We start from the raw sequence: 17,986 nt of genomic DNA, 5'->3' as shown, positions 1-17,986 counted from the left end.
TCCCAGGTTTTAGTTTTTGAAATAGTTTTAAATGGTGTGTTTTATTTTTGATTCAATTGCAAGTCTTACATAGTTTCGCAAATCAATGTGAGTTAAATATTCTTAGAAACAAATCAACAAATAGTTTTGAATATATACATACATAATAAAAATTTACATACAATTAACAAAATGAAATAATTAATGCAAATTGGTTAATAAAGTTGTCTGGATTGCGATTTCGATTGTTTTTTTTAAAGGGAGCTCGACATAAGAACTAGAGAAATATGATTTACCTATGAATGTGCGTATGTTTCATTAGTTTAGAAAGGCGTCGACATTTGAAAAATTTGATTAGTACACACTCAAATGGATAACAAAAGAATTTGATGATGGATAAATTGGGTTATTTTTTTTTTGTTGGTAGGTATTATAATTTCTAATTTGCAAGCAATATTTTGTAATTTTTGTGTGGTTTTGCAGATTAGTCACATATACAAGTTTCATACAATATAATTTGAGTCAATAGCTTATATAAATGTTTATTTATAAATTACTTTGTACACACACATTTAGTTGGTATATATGTATAAAGTAAACTAATTTTTTTCTTTTTTTGTTTTGTTCTTTTGCAACAACTAGAAATTTGAGAGATTCAGTTTTTGATTGAACTTACTATTAATATTTTTGTGTGTATTTTTCATTCATTTATTTGAGTTTAAGTTTCAAAAATTGACTGTGGATTATATAGTTAATTTATACAATAAAACGGTTGATTCTTTTGTTCAAAAGTTTTTGTTTATCTCTTTGTATATGTATTAGTATATATGTATGTATGTATGAAAACAATTAAATTTCTATTTAGCCATCAAATACATCTGGTTTTTGCTGAGTGTGTGTGTGTATGTGCGTGCCTTTAACATAATGTTGTTGTTTTTCCATTCATATTTAATATTTGTTGTGCTGTGCTCACATTGATTGGTGTTGAGGTGTGTCAAGGAGGGATAATATCATGTTGTTTTGTAATATTGCTATATAGTTCTTTGCCATTTGCTATTTGTATACTTTTTATAATTACTTATCAATATTTAGTTTAGTTTAACACACAGATTTAAAGAGTTCCGACCATTTATGTATGTTCGTTTGTTTTCCATCTGTTGTTTTAGTTCAAATTTACACAAAACTCTCGACAAATTTTCTAGCCCATATTAGGCGACTAGTTGGTTGATACCTGCAAATCGTTTTCCATTCTGCTTCCAATGCCATTCCCTGTCATTGGTTTAATTACAATTGCATAAAAAAATGCATTTCGCATAGCCTCTCTCTTATGTATGTATATGCAATTGAAACGTTTCATCAATTAAATATTTTCGTATATATGAAGTTTGAGTTTTTGACTAGCACAATTTTTGGGATTATTGATTAACTATTACATATTATACATATACAATTAGCTACATACACATACATTTATTTACTTATTAGTTAGTTAGTTGGTTTAGTTAGTTAGTTAGTTTTGCGAGTACAAACATCTAAAAGCTTACTGAAGGATACAGAGACAGAGAAAGAGAGTATACCAAAAGGTCTTATGCATGGGCTTTTCAACCTTCGGGACCTTAAATAGATCACATATTTTGACATTCACTTATGCTTAATATTGCAATTGCATTTTTGCTTCTGTAGTAATAGTAACTGAGTGTGTGTGTGTGGGTGAGTGTGTGTATGTGTGTAGTTTCACTATGTTTAAGACATTTACAAACAGGTAGAGCAGCAAAGTTAGTTAATACAATTTAATGTATAGGCTTTTTGTTTTGTTTGCTATTTCTGTATTATACTAGCATCCAATTAGAAATCGGTCAACCCCCCTCCGCTCTTCTCAGTCTCAGTGCTGGCAGCTGCAGCAGCATTACTTGTACTGGGAGTGGAGGGGGTCATTAAATTCTAATTGGATGGCTTTCGTCATAAGAGAGCGCACAGCTTGGAGCGCTTCTTGGTCTTGTCGACAACAGTGCCCGCGGATGAGGTGGACGATGAGGCTGACATGCGTCCCACACTGCCACCATGTGGCTGCGATGGACTAGTCGGACTCTTGTCATCCATATCCTCGCTCACATGCGACTCGAGCAATTTCAGTGAGGTCTTTGGCTTGGAGCCGTCCATGCTGTTGTACAGCGTTTTCGATAGTTTCGAGCGCACCGCCTTGCCCAGGGCGCCGGTTTTCTTCATGCTGAGACGTGAGCCGCTGCGATGATGTTCGGGCGTGGTGTGGGCATCAGTTTCCTGGGATTGCTGATTGCAGTTTAGAGTTTGCACCGTGAACTCAATGTCCTTGATATCTTCGTCGGCACAGCCGGCAAATTCCTCCACTGGCTTGTCAATGGTATCATGATCGATCCAGGTTAGGCCCATTTCGACTTTTTCGGCCAAATCCTGCCAATTGCGTCGATTCTCCAGTGTACCCTCGTACAGTGGCGTTATCCAGGGGAAAGTATCGCAGAGCACACGATACAGGGGCAGACAGATGACATCAATGAAGCCCACTTGCATTTTGGGTAACTCATCCTTTCGTTCTCTAGAAAAATCAAAATAATTACAATTAATCAGAAACATCTTCCGGTTTGGGGGGGTATCTATTTGCTAACCTATCCATCATGGCCACTGGTTGAGTATTTAGTTGTAGCTTCTCAAGATCACCCTGATCAAAGAATTCATCTGCCACCAGTTTGGCCACACGATGCTGCACTTCCCATGGCTTGGCAATGGCACTCACATCGCAGGCAGTCATCATCATGCCACAGAGCACTGAAAATGTTAGAAAACATAAAATTAGTACTTCCCATATACATATCACTTGCTCACTTACAATCCTTCTTCTCCTCGCCTTGCCAATCGAATTCACCGTTCTCGACCAGTTCTAAAAAGGCATTACGCTTCTTGAAATACATGGCCAAATCGGTTGAGAGTATGGCACTTTCCACAGTCTTCATTACGGAGCGATAATCTTCTGGTGAGAGGGCCTAAAATATGGTGCAAATAATTAATTATAATTAAGTTCTCTCTCTCTCTGTCTATGTTTCTCTCTCCCATTTCAATATTTTTCTTCTGTTTTGTTTTGGCAAACTACAAATGAATGTCAATAAATCGCTATGTCTACATCTGTTTTGCGGAACCCAATATTTGCCGACTTTGTTGATCATATTTTCGAAAGTTCTTTGTATCATTTAGCGATTCACCTTCCGTTTCACGACTTGGCATGGGTTGGCAAGGTTATTCTAACTATCTTCGAGTTGTATAAAAGACCCAGCGCGAAAGCGTTCATCATATCAGTTGTCAATTGAATCAACTCAACAACAATCAAGATGAAAGTATCAATCATTCTAGCTACTTTGGTTGTCCTTATCGCTGTGTCCTATGTCCATGGACAGTCAACTAATACTACGACCACGGAAGCAACTACAACGACTACCACGGAAGCGACATCCTCATCGGCAACATCGTCTTCGGCAACGGGCGGCAAAAGGAAGAAAGTCTATGTTAGCAATTTGACCTACACAGCCGTACGTAAGATTAGGGTAGGATCAACAACCACCTCCAGCACAAGATCGACACGGACTCGCAATGGTCGCTATCGTGCACGCAATGGACGCCGGGTCAATGCTCGTCGTACTGGTCGTAGTGGCCGCAGGAATAACCGAAATGTACGTGTTGTTCGCGGTTAAATCTGGCCCACACTTGTTAACTTGTACTTATAAAGTGGTTTAAATAAAATTATACTAAACTCACCTGAAATATATTATTGCCCTCGGAGTTGAGTATCATAACACATTGATCGAAATGATGATGCTCCATTGTGCTGGTCGTATACAATATGGCCAATGGGGATTCGGTTTTGGTTTGGAATGCATTGTTAGTGCCACGATGATCTAGATCGTGACATAAACATGCCACCAATAGACCCAAAATTTCCAAATCTGTCATAAAACGTTCCATTTTCCCTGTCTTTAGCATGGCAAACATTGTCTGGGCCACATTGAGGGCATGCCGCCAATTGTGATATTTAACTGGGCGATAATTCTTGCGCACACTCAAGACCCAACGGCAGAGAACCTAAAAAAAACAAAAGTAATTGGAATTAACATGGATAGAGTCTTCTCTACTTCTCATTGAACTTACATCGTAGGGTATCTGAAACTGTGATACCAAATTGCATTGCATGAACATTCGCAATACCGCACGACAAGTATCATCATCAACTAGATCAAAATCTAGATTGAAAAAAAGAAAATTCAAGTTAGTTGGCAAATTGAGAGACATTTTGTAACTGCTTTTACCTGTAAAGGTGAAACTATAGAGATTATATGATTCTGCTTCAGCGACTACATCCTGTGTAAGCTTCTCGGTCTGATCCTGATTCGCTGTGGCATGATAACTCAAACATTCTAGGGCCACCTTCTGCTTGGCCATCAATTTGCAGGCATTCTCATACATTTGAGTATTGTGTATGCCCAGGCCGCAGAATATGGCAAAAGCCTCAAAAATCGAGGCATCCGATTCGGTAAACGGAACTCCATTTGCCTTAACAGAATGAGGATTATGATATTTATTAATGCTGACAATTAATATTTATGGTTGTTGCTCGCACCTTGTTAATTAATTGAGCCACACCAATCACAGTTTTCTGAGCATTCACAATGGGCATACAGAGTATTGCTTGGGTGCTATCGATCTCGCTCTCGGTACGTATCTGATGATTGTGCTCCCTCACCCACTCGTTGACATCGCATATGTTCACTGTCTGGCCGGTGGTGGCCACAAATTGGGCTATCTGGGCCAGGGTGGAGTGGCTTAGCTCACTAATCGAGGGCCGCGAAACATTGGCCGCCTGATATTCACCGCCCAGTTCAAACAGGACGGTAAAACGATTGCGAAGTTTCTGCCCAGGAAAGATAGTGAGAGATTGTGGAAATTAGTTTGGTTCTTTGTGCTAAGTAAACATTTTCAATGTTGCCCATTTTACCTTTACCTTCTCCTCAAAACTGTCAGCACTTTTGATGGCACGAGATGGCCGCTGCTCTAGTTGATTGGGCTTCTCGATTATCTTCTCTAAATGGCTCTGTAAAGTAGTGAATAAAAAAGGGCCAACCAAAGTGAGTGAGTAAGTAGATGGCAAAGTACATTAAGTGGCAGCCACTACTAATGGTGGCTACTCCCCTCCCCACCCCTCCCGTCACACACCCGTTGAACTTGTTGATAAATTGCATCTCACTCAAAGACAAGGCAAGGCAAGGACTCTGGACACTGGCCTCGGAGCATAATTAAGCTGACATGTTGCACATGACAGGCAATGTTGGGGAAAAGTTTTCACCACGGTCATTTTGTCCCTTTGGGGCAGACACTCTGGTCTATATAGCCAACTAAATGTGCATTGTTCCATTTGCATTAATTGTTAATTTATCCATTTAATGTTGTAAACAAGAACATTTCATTCTGATAATATGCAGTTAGCAGGCATGTGGCAATTGGCTTTTGGTGGTCGATCCATTTGATCCATTGTACTTGAAATTATTTACTCTCGGTTGTAATAAGCCAACAGTAAATAATAATTACCATAAAATTGCACATAGTTTAAAGGTATGTGAGGGGTAGAAGGGGAAGGCAGATGGCCATAATTTATTTATATTGCCTTTGGCTGATTGAGTGATGGTAATAAATTACACCACATAACTGACTGACTGACAGTTGTCTTTGTTCTTGCTATTTTTTGTTTTCTCTCTGCCATGATATCTGTATAGCATAATGACCCATCGTTTTGGCCATAGGCAATGGCTTAATAATAATATGCATTTAATTCAGCAGGGAAAACATTTGTGCTCTTTATTTTATGCAAAATGCTCAATTAATTTGGAAAACAACATTTTGTATCTTTTAATGCATATTTCAAGCCAACACATTGTGTCATTAGGCGCATAAACATTGGCTTATTATGGTCAAAAATTTAATAACAAAATTCACAAAACTATATTGAGTTATAAAAGCTAATTCTTTTTTAACGAAAAATATTTATAGTTTTTGTTTGGCTTTAGAGAAATTTGCTTTGATGACAAAATGTTTTTCGTCAAGAGAGTCTAATTAACATATAGTTATAATGACTAAGAGTTCAATGAAGTGATCAATTGAATAATTCCAAATATGTATATTATTACTCAATAAAATAAAATAGCATCATCAGATTTTGTTCCTACATAGGAATATAACATGTTGATGCCAAATATGGAGGCTAAAAAGCATATCCTTGTAAACTTTAATTGACTCCGGCCATGGGCATAAGTAAATATTGCAAATAAATTTAATTAAAGCATTTTTCTGATTAATTTGGCAAACATAATTAAAGGATTTTCACACAATGAAATTCATTGTACATACAATTATTTGCCAGCTTTTAATTTTTGCTCGAATTATGCATATACAAATACAATATATACATACGTACATATATGTACTCAATGCCGCTAATCCTGTATTTCATTTAGTCAGCTAATTAATTCAGACACCAAATTATGAGAGACACACAATCGAGATGACATTCTGTTGTAAGCCAGAGGCGAAAACTCTCTGGAAATTGCTTTGGCTTTGAGATAATTTCTTTCATTTTCATGCTGTCACAATTCCGCTTAATGTCATTCCATCTCTCTTTGTCCTCCTGTTTCATGTTTTTGGTGTCCTGTCGTTGGGGGCCAAGTCATTCTCATTCTGTTCGTATCTATCATATAATGTAAATTGCACATTTTAATTTCCTTGGGGTGCGCGCCACCAAAAACGTGGCAAAAAGTTGACAAACACGCACAAAATGGCCGACGCTCTGGCGTTTAAACAATTTTAATGAAACTGACACAGCGGACACAACAGTCACGGCAAAAAGCAACCGCAACGGCTCCTAGTGGGCGTCAATTTAACATATTACCTACATACACACAATTTGCATGTATAGTTTGTATCTACTTTGGGCAATTTACATGGATGTGGTAGCGAAAAGGGGTTACATTTTGTCAAGTTTTCTATTTATGTGCTTAACTGGAAATTATCTTATCTTGGCGGCAATTATATTTGGCTTACAGTGCGTATACTTAATTGTCTGGTAAATAAGTTATATAAACGTCTAATGAACGTTGTTTAATACATTTCTCTGACTATTATGAGCAACTTCCATGGCCTGCATAAATAATATGTTGTCACAAAATTAAACGAAATTTATTTGGTTCATTGGGCTTTTAGTGTGTTGCCTTCTGGTCAATGGTCAGTGAAATGGCATTAAATTGATTTCGTATTGTAGAATTGGCCACTTTCAATTGTCAATTGTTGGGCGTTAAGTGTTTTTCTTTTGAACTTACCGCTTCACAGCAATCCAAATCGACTAGAAACACCGAGCATCGTTCACATTTGAGTAGTTCGCGTGCCTCAGTCATAATTTTGGTCACCAGACACTCGAGATTGTTTTGCTCCTCGAAGATGCTGCGTGCCAAATTCAATAGGATCTGATTGCGTCTATATTCCTGGACGGACATTTCGAATAGTTGCGCATTCTGTATCCCGATTCCACAGAAAGTCAAATAGCGTCGAAAGATTTCCACATCGTGCTCATCGAACTCCATGCAGCCTGCACGAGATGATGAGATGATGATGGATAACAATGGTTTATAAATGAGGCAAGGGATGCATGGAGGATACTCACCATTCGTTTTATTGATAATTTGAGCCACGCCTATAATATCGCCCTCGTAATTGCATATGGGCATACAAAGTATGGCATTCGTTTTGTAGCCGGTCTTTAGATCGATTTCGCAATTGAAGCGTGCATCCTTGTACGCCTCCTTGATGTTAATCATTTGCTTTGTCTGGGCCACCATGCCGGCAATGCCAATGCCAAAAGGAATGATTATCTCCTCGGTACTGGCTCGCGTCACAGCATCCTTGAGGGCTACATGTAATGGTATATCGCGTGTATCGTTAATGCATTGAAATAAATAAATATTGTACACACAAATATAATATTTAATTTATAGCCAAAATATTCACTCTGCCATGCAAAAAGATACTGAGAAAGATACACACACGATGCGAGGGCAAAAAGTCAAATATGTATTTGCATGAGTTCGCTCACGCCCAATCATAATCTCAGTTCCACACGGTGGCTTTACTTTGAGGTATACGTGTGTGTGTGTGTGTGTTTGTATGGGCGTGTGTTTGTGTGTGTGTGACAATCTTATAGAGCATGCTCTGCTTCATTTTGGGCTCCATTTCTAATCTTTTTCACATTTTCATTCTAAATTATGTAGCGGAAGCAGCATCGGCTTTTATTCACGATTCTATGGCCAAATTCATTACAAATGTATCCATGTATGTGTGTGTTTCTGTATGTGTATGTGTGTGTGTGTGCGGGTGTTTGAGCACGTTTTTGGTCTGCATCTATTTCTCATTTTGATAGCGACCTTTTGAGTTTTATGCCCCTGGTTTGGCAAAAAAAAACAACTTTTAATGCCCACTTCCGCTCTGGCTTAATTTTGCTAATGCTTTTGCCCTCCCTTCACACTTCTCTCCGTCGCCTACTCTCCCCTTTGCCCTCCATTAATAGCATAAAAAGTAAACGAAATATTTCACTTGGTGCCCCGCTAATGAGTGCCAATTTGTACTCCGGCGAATGGGTTAAATTTGAATACATATTTGTACTCCCTAAGCCCTTTGGGTCAATGGGAAATGACAAAGTTTACCCTTCAGACCAGAGACAGATTCTCGATCATTCTCACTTTTCCACTGTCTCCCATCAATTTGTCAAAGGATACATAAGAGAGTCAGATCTCACTTATCCTTATTAATCTGCTGCAGAGATCTTTTTGGCACCTCTTTTATTTTATGTTTCTATGCCAAGTTATTACTGGGTATCGCAAAAGTCGTAGTTAGATTTCTTTAATAATTTTGGCTCACACTTTGTTGGCAATTTAAGCATAATGAATGAGTTTTTGCAAGTTTTGGGCCATTAAGAACAGAAACTTGAACCGGAAACTACTGGCAAAATTCAATTAGCCAATAACATAAATAAATGGAACCCTTTTTCAAATGGAAAATCCATTTTGAGAATTGTAAATTGGGCCAGCAATTGTAATTAGATAAGCAACTATTTGTGTGGGTTTCTGTCCCTTTTGAACATCTGCTGTGGTTTCTGTGCCACTCTCATTGCTTGTTCTAGGTAAATGTTGCCACAAAACCCGTACCCGTACACGTACACGTACTCGAATTCGTATTCGTATTCGATTCTGCCTGCCCATATTCAATCATTCAATATTGTTGCCATCAGCTTTCATTTCGATTTCATTGTGCTGTTCTGTGGTCCTAGTTCACTTTGTGCATTGTTCATCTTAATTAAAGCTGAACACAGAGAGTAGATAGAGAGAAGGAGAGAGAAAGCTAGAGTTTCCCATGGCAAATAGTTTGGAAATGAAAAAGGTTTTCATTTGCTATGTCCTTGCATTTTTCCTTTTTAGTCTTGTGTTGTGTTGTCGAGACTCACCTGTCTTTTGTGTTACATCGAAGAGTTTGGCCACCAGGTACTTGTTGTTGGCCGTACCCTTTGCAAGGAACAGAGAACCACGATCCGCATGGGTGAGCAGACCAACATTGACCAATATCTTGTGACAGAGCACATCAATGTCCAGCTCATTGGCCACATCGCGTATCAGTTCCATGAACAGTTCACCCTCGTCCAGGTCCATCAAATGTCGCCGACATTCGGGCAGCGAGGAGGCCGATGAATTCGAGAGGCTGCGACCCGGTGATTTCTGTGGGGGAGAAAGACGAATTGGAGGGGGTGGCAACAACAGTAAATGTTAATGAAAGGCTTAGTGGAGGGCACAAATTTGATGGTAGATATGTAATTGAATTCTCTCGCAAAGACCGGCCAGTTAATTAGCTTTTACACAAATGACTTTATTATTTAATTGGCTTTATTACCGGACACAAGCCTCACATTTCATATGCCCATTAAAATTAAATATTTAAATATTAAATTTTTACCTCAATCACCCTTTCGATCCCCCCGATTCGACCCGTATCTCGTGCTCTCGTTTCGATATTGTACCTATTTGTGGCGTATATTTAACCTTGCTTCTATTGGAAATTAACCTGCTTCAGTTGAAATAGCTAACTATTAACTCCTTTTTCGACTCTTCGACACACACACACACACACACACACATACCAGCCGTTGGGGCCGTTCTATGTGGTAATTGAATACAGAAAGGGACGAAAGTCCTGCGTGCCGAAAGTCAATTAACTGTTCTCAAAATGTTGCGTGCTGTAAGCCTATCCTATAGAAAAGACTTCGCTTTGCCAACCAACCAACCAACCAAATTAAGGTAATTTGTTGTTTAGTTTAGTACGATTGGTTCCCCCCTTTCCCTCTGCTTCACCACTCTCCCCCCTGGTTAGAATTATCGATAATAATGCATTTAAAAATAAATGAATTAGAATTTTTTTGTTATTGTTGCCTATGAATTGCTGTTTAACTAAAATTTAATTATTAGACTAAAAACACGTGGGATTAAAACTTTAAAGTGATAACATTGAAAAATGCCATTCGTTTTTGTTTAAACAAGTGTCAAGCGTTTGGAGTGGTTCCAAATGGTTCGAATGAGGCAGCAGCCAGGCTGGCAATTGGCCCTGTTGTCGTCTGTTGTCTTAAATGAGTTGAACGAATCCATAGAGGCCTCGTTAAAGCAACATTAGATACATAATTAAACACAATTTATGACGTCAGACATAATCTCAATTAAATTAAGCCCCCGAAAGTTAGCAAACTAAGAAAATCTATGGCCAAGAGGCACAGTTGATAGGCTTATAATTTTGTGGCAATTGAAACTTAATTCATATTACTAGAAATTTATGCATTTTGTCCTTAATAAATTTTAAGTTATAATTTGCTAATATGCAAGTCCTTTCATAATATTTACTTGTTGTCTCTTTTGTCTTAGTTAGTTGGGCTTAAAGCTAAATAGAACTGAAAGTAACTATAACTATTTTCGCTAAATTTCGCTAAACATGTTTATTGCATTCAATTTTAAACTAAAAGTAACTAAATAAAGGCGTCTATCTTGAGTTTCGAAAACAACAATCACGTCTTTAAACTTCCATTTGAGCTTCACTTTTCTAAAAAGTTTTGCAAATTGTATGTGATTTTATTTTATATATTCTTTTTATGCTGTTTGTCTTTTTATTCTTGTGGTAAATTAAATGAAATTCACTTTATTTAGAGGACAGAAGAGCCAAACTCAAGTCTATCAGTATGACAACAAGGGAAATGAAACTGCAGCTGTGCAGTGCAGTCACAGTATTTTGTATTGCGTAACATGCACTTAAATAAATTGACAATATCGACTTAAGGTAGACAAGTGGAAGCACCTCTAAAGAGAATAATAGGTAAGACAACCCATCGGAGTGGAGGGAGGGGGGTATGAAAGTATGGGAAACAAACATACACATACATATAAGAGTCAAGCTTTGACAGGCATTGTATGGATTTCAGGCATTGTATTGTGACTGTTGCACACTTGGCAGTTAACCCTGACATAGCCTACTTTTTTGTTCACCTTTCACTGATGCAGACACACGCACACACACACACTCATAGAGGGAAAAACGTTTATGCTAGGCTGGTCCTTTGTTATGCAAGAATCTGCAAATGTGCAAATTTACTGCTAGAGTCTACTGGGAATTATTCAAGCCCAATATTGCGTATACGACATGTAGTTCAAGGCACACAAAAATCATTGTTACTATGAATGACTTGCCTTTTAGAATGGATTTACCTTTTCTTTCTGTTGCTATCTTCAGTTAACAGGCAGGTCAACTGCTTGAAAAATCGAAAATAAGTACACCAATTACCAAGGCCCAGTCACAGAGCCGCCACAGACACATAATTTTGCTCGATGTTCCACAAAAAGGAGCATAACAAAAGTAAAAAATGAGAGAGAGACTGAGGAGGAGCGAGGATGGGAGAGAATGGGAGTAAAGCAGCACTCAGAAAGTGCAATGCATGAGTGAAATTCAATGGCAATTTCAATGGCAATGAGTGGTTCAAACAAGTTCAAGTGCTCCCAGTTTAAGGACCCACATATTTATATATATAACAAAACAATCAAAATGTCAAAAGTCATGAGTGATTGACTTTAGTAATACTCTCTCTTTTTCTCTCTCTCCTTGAAGCAAATATGAAATTTATACGCCATTCGAAATAATATCCATCTTATGTTTAATCAACTAAATATTAAAATATTCAGCTCCGAAAAGTATGCTATTAAAGAATTTAAAATTATATACACATTCAATGCGTGTGTGTGTGAGTATGCACACATACATATATCAATAAAAATATCAAATAAAAGTTAATTGAAAAATACCTCACGCCAAACATGGCGCGTAAAAAACCTTCAGGCCAGGACTTGATGCTGTCAATAACCAAGTAAAAAGCACAAAAAAAAAAGAAATAAAAAATAAGAGAAACAAAATTCGTGAAATGTTGTTTTTTTTTCTTTCTCGACGTCGATTAAAAGTATTTTAACATTGCACACACTCTTTTACTCACAGATACGCAGACATAAATGTGTACATGGCATACATGGCGTATGTGGAATTCAATTTTTTGTTTTAATAATAAATTAAACATCAGGAGAAATCCAACAAATGGAAACTCCTCTGTTTAAGCAAGTCTCCGTTTGTGACTGTGTGTGTGTGTGCATTTCCAATTAGAGCATTTCACACGCAGACAGCGAAAGACAGCAAAACTGGCGAAACAGACAAAATATTGAAGAAAAAGAATTTGTGAAAATATCAATTTAGTTAACTAATTTGGCTCGGGCAAGAAGAGTGCGCAAAGACAAAGTTAAACAAAAGCGGAAATCCAAAGCGAACTTGGTGCGAAAAGTACAACAAAACAAAGCAAAGCAAATACAAATAGTGGCACAGACACAAAAAGCGACTGAGGCAGAGAGCAAACACACTCACAGGGTTCGTGTGTGTGTCTGTGTGTGTATGAGAGAAAGAGAGAGACAGAGCAATGCAATTGGCAGTGCCACTCAACTCTGCATTTGCCCAAGCCGAGTTGCCATTGCAGTTGCTTACTTTTGTTAGCCAAGTTAAGAAACAAAACGAAAGAGAGTAACTGCAGCGGGAAAATGTGAAAATGGGAAATGGGAAATGGCAAATGGCGGGTGGCCAACTGCCAAGTCTGATATCTTTGCTACAGATGTAATACTATTTGCTTTGCCCACGAAAACTAATTTCCAGTAGAACAAGTGTTAAAACAAAAACTTTTATACCAATTTTTTCGACAGTGAATTTAATGGGGAAAAGTAGAAAAAAGAAAAAAGGCAAGACAATCTTGTTTAAGCACTAAGCCGACAGCTTGTGCAAGGTAAGGTTGGTAGTTTTTGTTTAGATTACTAATTATAACGGTAATACAGTTGGTCAAATTGTTTCAAATTCCCTTCTTAGCTACCTATTGATTATATTCTTTCTTTTTAAATTAGATGTTTAGCAAATTGAAATTACTTTAAGGCACAAAAAGTTCTGTCATACTGTGGCCACCTAGAGAATAGCGGACCCACCCTTCTTTATGATGTTTAAAGAACCTCTTTTTAAAGCCAACACTTACCTGCTGCACAGTGGGTGAGGAGGCCATCCATTGTTGAAATAAATCTGAAGTAACTGACGGTCGTTTGGGCGGCTTACGACTCTCGATGAACTCATGCAGTCGACTCAAAGCCTCGGGAGGCGCACGTTCAGTTAGCCACTTCTCAAATGCTTCAGGTTTCTCTTCAAATAGACGGGCCACCTCATCCACATCCTGCTGGCTGGCCACTGTCGTCGATTTGTTGGTTTTGGCATGCGGCTGGCTTTGACTCTGAATCAGCGTCTGAGTGCTGATACTGTTGCTGCTGCTGCTGGCAGGTGCAACTGAGGCATTGCCCCCATCTGGCAAGGATTTTGGCTTAGTTTCGTTAGCGGGTGAGGATGTAGATGTAGATCCCAGAACATTTTCAACTCTTGCCAGCTTGACCTGGTTGCTTGTGCTGGCTTCTGTTGTTGCTGCTGCTGTTACTGTTACTGTTGTTGTTGCTGCTGGCGTTGTTGTAGCTGCTGCTGCTGCTGCTGCTGTTTGTGTTTCTGTTGTCGTTGCCATTGCCGACTTTTTGGCGCCATTGGTCAGCGGTTCAACTGATGTGGGTGACATTGTGGCTGTCGGTGGCTCGGCTGTGGCGCCGCCGGCTGCCGCTGACACATCTGTCATGTTGCTGCTGCTGCTCAATGTCTGTCTGCTGCTGTTGCTCTTGGTGTTATTGCTGCTGCTGCTACTGTTGAGCTCGTGCATGAAATCATTGCGGCAAATGGCCCAGGCGTCGCCTCGTTAGCCTCGTTAACCCACCTGATATAGGGAGAAGGGGGCGTTGAGTAGCAAAGGTTTTCCTGCTGTGCTCACTGATTAAGTCACGTACACGCCCACTTATGTGCGTCTAAGACATGGATTTGTTATATCCCAGGCAACCTGTTGCTCCCCTCTCCAATCTCCACTCTGTATCACTCCCTCTCTCTCTCTTTGAGAAGCGTCTCCGCGGGTTTAAGTATTAATGGACATCAACTACTGATACAGGGGCCGATTTAGTAGCACCTGCTGGTAGGTCCATTGCCTGGTTCAGCCTACAGATGCTTAATGTTTCTTTCTCTTCTTAGTTCAAGCACGTTTGCTTCAGTTTTAGACCACTGTCTGCTTGTATTTCGATTGCTTCATGTGTCTCTTGTGTCTCTTTTTGCTCTGTCTCTTTCTAATCCTTGACAGCCATTTAACAGTTCATTTCTATGTTTGATTTTCTTAGCCTCCAGTGCCTGTGGAAAGTGAAAGTAAGCAGAAAGCATGGAGGAATCAAGTTAGTATTTGATGGCGGATTAGTTGCTAGTCAAATGGAAACAAATGGAAAGTTTAGACGCAACTTTGACCAGGGCCACTTAAGTTTAATGGTGGCGGGGAACACTTGAGATAAAATGGGCGTGGTCTTAACCAAACCATTAACTTTATAGCTAAAAGCTAAAAGTTTTGTGCTCTTAACCTTTGTTTGAGTTTCTTAAAGTTCAAAATAAATAAATGCCAAATAAATTTTCTTGGTCTTTTCATATCACATTATATAGGTTCATACATACATATATTTAGTCTCTCAAAAACTCAAATCTCAGTTTCGAAATGGGCTAGCAAGTGATTACCTTTAGAGGTTTATCTTCCAATCTGAGCCATTATTTACACACACCAACACACAGAAAATTGGAATTTCCCCAATGCATAAAGAAATTTATCAAATAGAATTTATTTTGTGGCCAATAAATTTTTCGCATGCGAAATTCTTGAAAATATATTTAAACGTTCCACAATTGTCTGTGGGCGAGTTAAAAAACATAAATTTATATGTGCTCCACGGCGATGCCATGGCAAACAGGCAATTTCAGTGGACGTCAAATGCAAATGCCATGGCACAACCACCGACCCATCCAGGGACCACCATCACTATCATCATCATCTACCACCTTGAATGCCTCCACTCACATTTCAGACACAAAAGGAATATCAGAATAGTAGTGCCTCAACCAGATAGGGAGAGCAAAAACTGAAGATGCCATGGATAAATGCAAAAGTTGCCATTTAAAAACATTTGCACTAAAGTGACTCTCGGCATTTGCATGCCAAAAAAAAAAAAACGAAAAGAAAAACGAATAAGAGAAACATACACAAACACCTTTTGGCATTTGCCATGTGGTGGGGATGCTGGAGGATACAGCCGTTGGCTTTGACTCTGACTATGACTTTAGCCTGAATGTTAAAGTCAGCTATCTCCCTCTATGATCTCTCTCTCTCTCTCTCTCTGTCTCTCTGTCTCTCTTTGTCTTTACTCTACTTCATATAGTCAGTAACTAGCATCACCTTCATTTTCATAAACCAACATCAAAGTGTGTCAACACTTGAAAGTGATTGTTTGGCCAAGTTTTGGGTCTTTGTTGACCAGACCAAGAATTACTTTGCATGTAAGTTGCATTCAAGTCCCCTTTTGCCATAAACAATGACATTTTGAATAATAGTACACATTCACACACACACACACACACACACAAAAGAAAACAAGAACAACGACAAAACAAAAACAACGAAAGCCATGGACTTTATAACGCACTCGTTTGCAATTTCAAATTGGGTAATAAATTTTTAAACTCCTCTTTTGTGAGAGAAACAGAGTGCGTATGAAATTGCTTTGTTCGACTTCGGTTTACTGTGGGTGTCACCCTACACTCTCCTTTCAATCGTGTAGTTCCATCCCCAGTTGTGAATTTAATGTCAACACTAAAGATTAAGAATTTAATGCGTTCATTGGTTAACAAATTTATTTTATAGCTCTCATTGACATTGCTTAGCCCGCGGTTGTCGAGCAAGCTTTGCCATAAATTCAAAATTAACTACCCGAAACTTTGAATCTTTTAAGTCTCTTTTTGTTCTAAAATCAAGTTCAATCAACTTTTCGTTTCATAAATTTACTGTTCTTAGATTACGAATTAATTTACTCGAATGATACTAAAAATCTTATTTACAGCATTAAGATACCAAAAAAAGAAATTAAAAATGCTTAATGTCAATTTCAAGTATTTCGAATTATTCACTTGTGAGTTATTAGACTTACGCCATGAGTAAAAAGTTAAAGATAAGAAAAAAATTGCTAGCTGAAGCACCTTTTTTTTGGTTTCTTCCTGAACATATTCGAATTATTGTTCAATCAATAATATGTACCTCACTATCAAAGTTCAGAAATTTCAGCAAAAAGACGAAACTTAAATATTTAACTTTCGTTTTCGGTAGTTTGTCACAAATTTTATCAATAATAGTGCCAAGAGGAATATGAAAAATTGTCGTTTTATCAATATTTTTGCATTTCAAATGTCAAAGACATAATCATAAATGATTAAGGAACTTCAGTTTGTCAAGAGATTGGTATTTTGATTTTGATTTTCTTTTAAACATTTGAAAGAAATGGGAATATATTTGATTGCAAGTTTTTGACACATGAAAAGGCAGCAAGCCATGCATATTTATATGCATAAAATATTTGAAGACTTATTTCTGTTGAATGTTTGTTGTAAGGAGATTGTCACAGTTTCCAGCACTCAGGTTGCAAATTTGGAAAACGATTTATTCATCTTGGCCAAGTTTGTTGTTTGTTTCGGTTTGGGTATTTACTTATATATATGTATATATTTTTTTCGCTTTTCAACTAAATGCCATTTACAAGGTCTTGCATCTGTTATGCAACAAGTATTGTCTAAGGAAATGTCGTACATGAGAGCTGTGCAGGGGAAGGTTGGGAAAATTGCAATGGGGAAATGTAAAATTAGAATTACCGCAGCATCTAACAGATGCACACACACACACACACACACACACACATTCGGAGAAAGGGTAATGTCAGCTAGGTAGTGGGTTTAGTGGGGAATTGTGGCATGTCAACACCACACACAAACATACATTATGTAGGACAAGCCAAACATTTCGTACCCCTCGTTCTGTGATCTGACTTGTGCAGATCCCTAGCCTTGGGCACATTTTCCTTGCCATGCCATGGCAAGCCTTTGGTATTCCAGTGTGCACTACGTGACTGTCCTGTCAATGCATCATTGTGGCCCCGAGAGGAAGAGTTCATGATGCTTTTGGGTGTTGGGATTGGGCTGTGGCATCCGTTAAGCGTCGTTGATGAAGGCGCCTTCTAAAATGTAGCAACGTTGCAATTTGCCAAATTGAAATCATGAAACGAAGGGCGCTGACAAAGCCAGCTTACCCGCATCATATACAAACTAGCCACAAAGTTAATTTTCAGTCAACGTGTTTTTGCCGTTGTCGTTTGCAGTCGCCTCTCGTCCGCCTCCCGCTTGCACG

The 17,986-nt window shown here is 38.4% G+C and overlaps 2 protein-coding genes across 2 annotated transcripts; one reads left to right on the top strand and one right to left on the bottom strand.

The window, feature by feature from the left end:
* Window positions 1-567: 567 nt before the first annotated feature.
* On the bottom strand, window positions 568-17,753 carry LOC6647390 (cGMP-specific 3',5'-cyclic phosphodiesterase). The gene is made up of 13 exons (XM_047010946.1): window positions 17,609-17,753; window positions 13,679-14,136; window positions 9,542-9,809; window positions 7,709-7,954; window positions 7,368-7,633; window positions 5,003-5,092; window positions 4,622-4,912; window positions 4,311-4,554; window positions 4,153-4,244; window positions 3,763-4,086; window positions 2,843-2,996; window positions 2,622-2,781; window positions 568-2,551 (listed from the first exon to the last, which is right to left on the bottom strand). The coding sequence occupies exons 1-13, from the start codon at window positions 17,751-17,753 to the stop codon at window positions 1,939-1,941; spliced, it is 3,351 nt and encodes a 1,116-aa protein (XP_046866902.1). The 3' UTR covers window positions 568-1,938.
* On the top strand, window positions 3,339-3,698 carry LOC26529175 (protein new-glue 3). The gene has a single exon (XM_015177465.1). It carries the CDS (start codon window positions 3,339-3,341, stop codon window positions 3,696-3,698), a length of 360 nt encoding a protein of 119 aa, XP_015032951.1.
* Window positions 17,754-17,986: the final 233 nt, after the last annotated feature.

Source organism: Drosophila willistoni, chromosome 3R (genome assembly GCF_018902025.1).
Source record: "Drosophila willistoni isolate 14030-0811.24 chromosome 3R, UCI_dwil_1.1, whole genome shotgun sequence".
In the NCBI taxonomy this organism is placed as follows: domain Eukaryota; kingdom Metazoa; phylum Arthropoda; class Insecta; order Diptera; family Drosophilidae; genus Drosophila; species Drosophila willistoni.
Note: the sequence above shows the minus strand (reverse complement) of the source record. Positions and strands in the feature narration are given on the sequence as shown.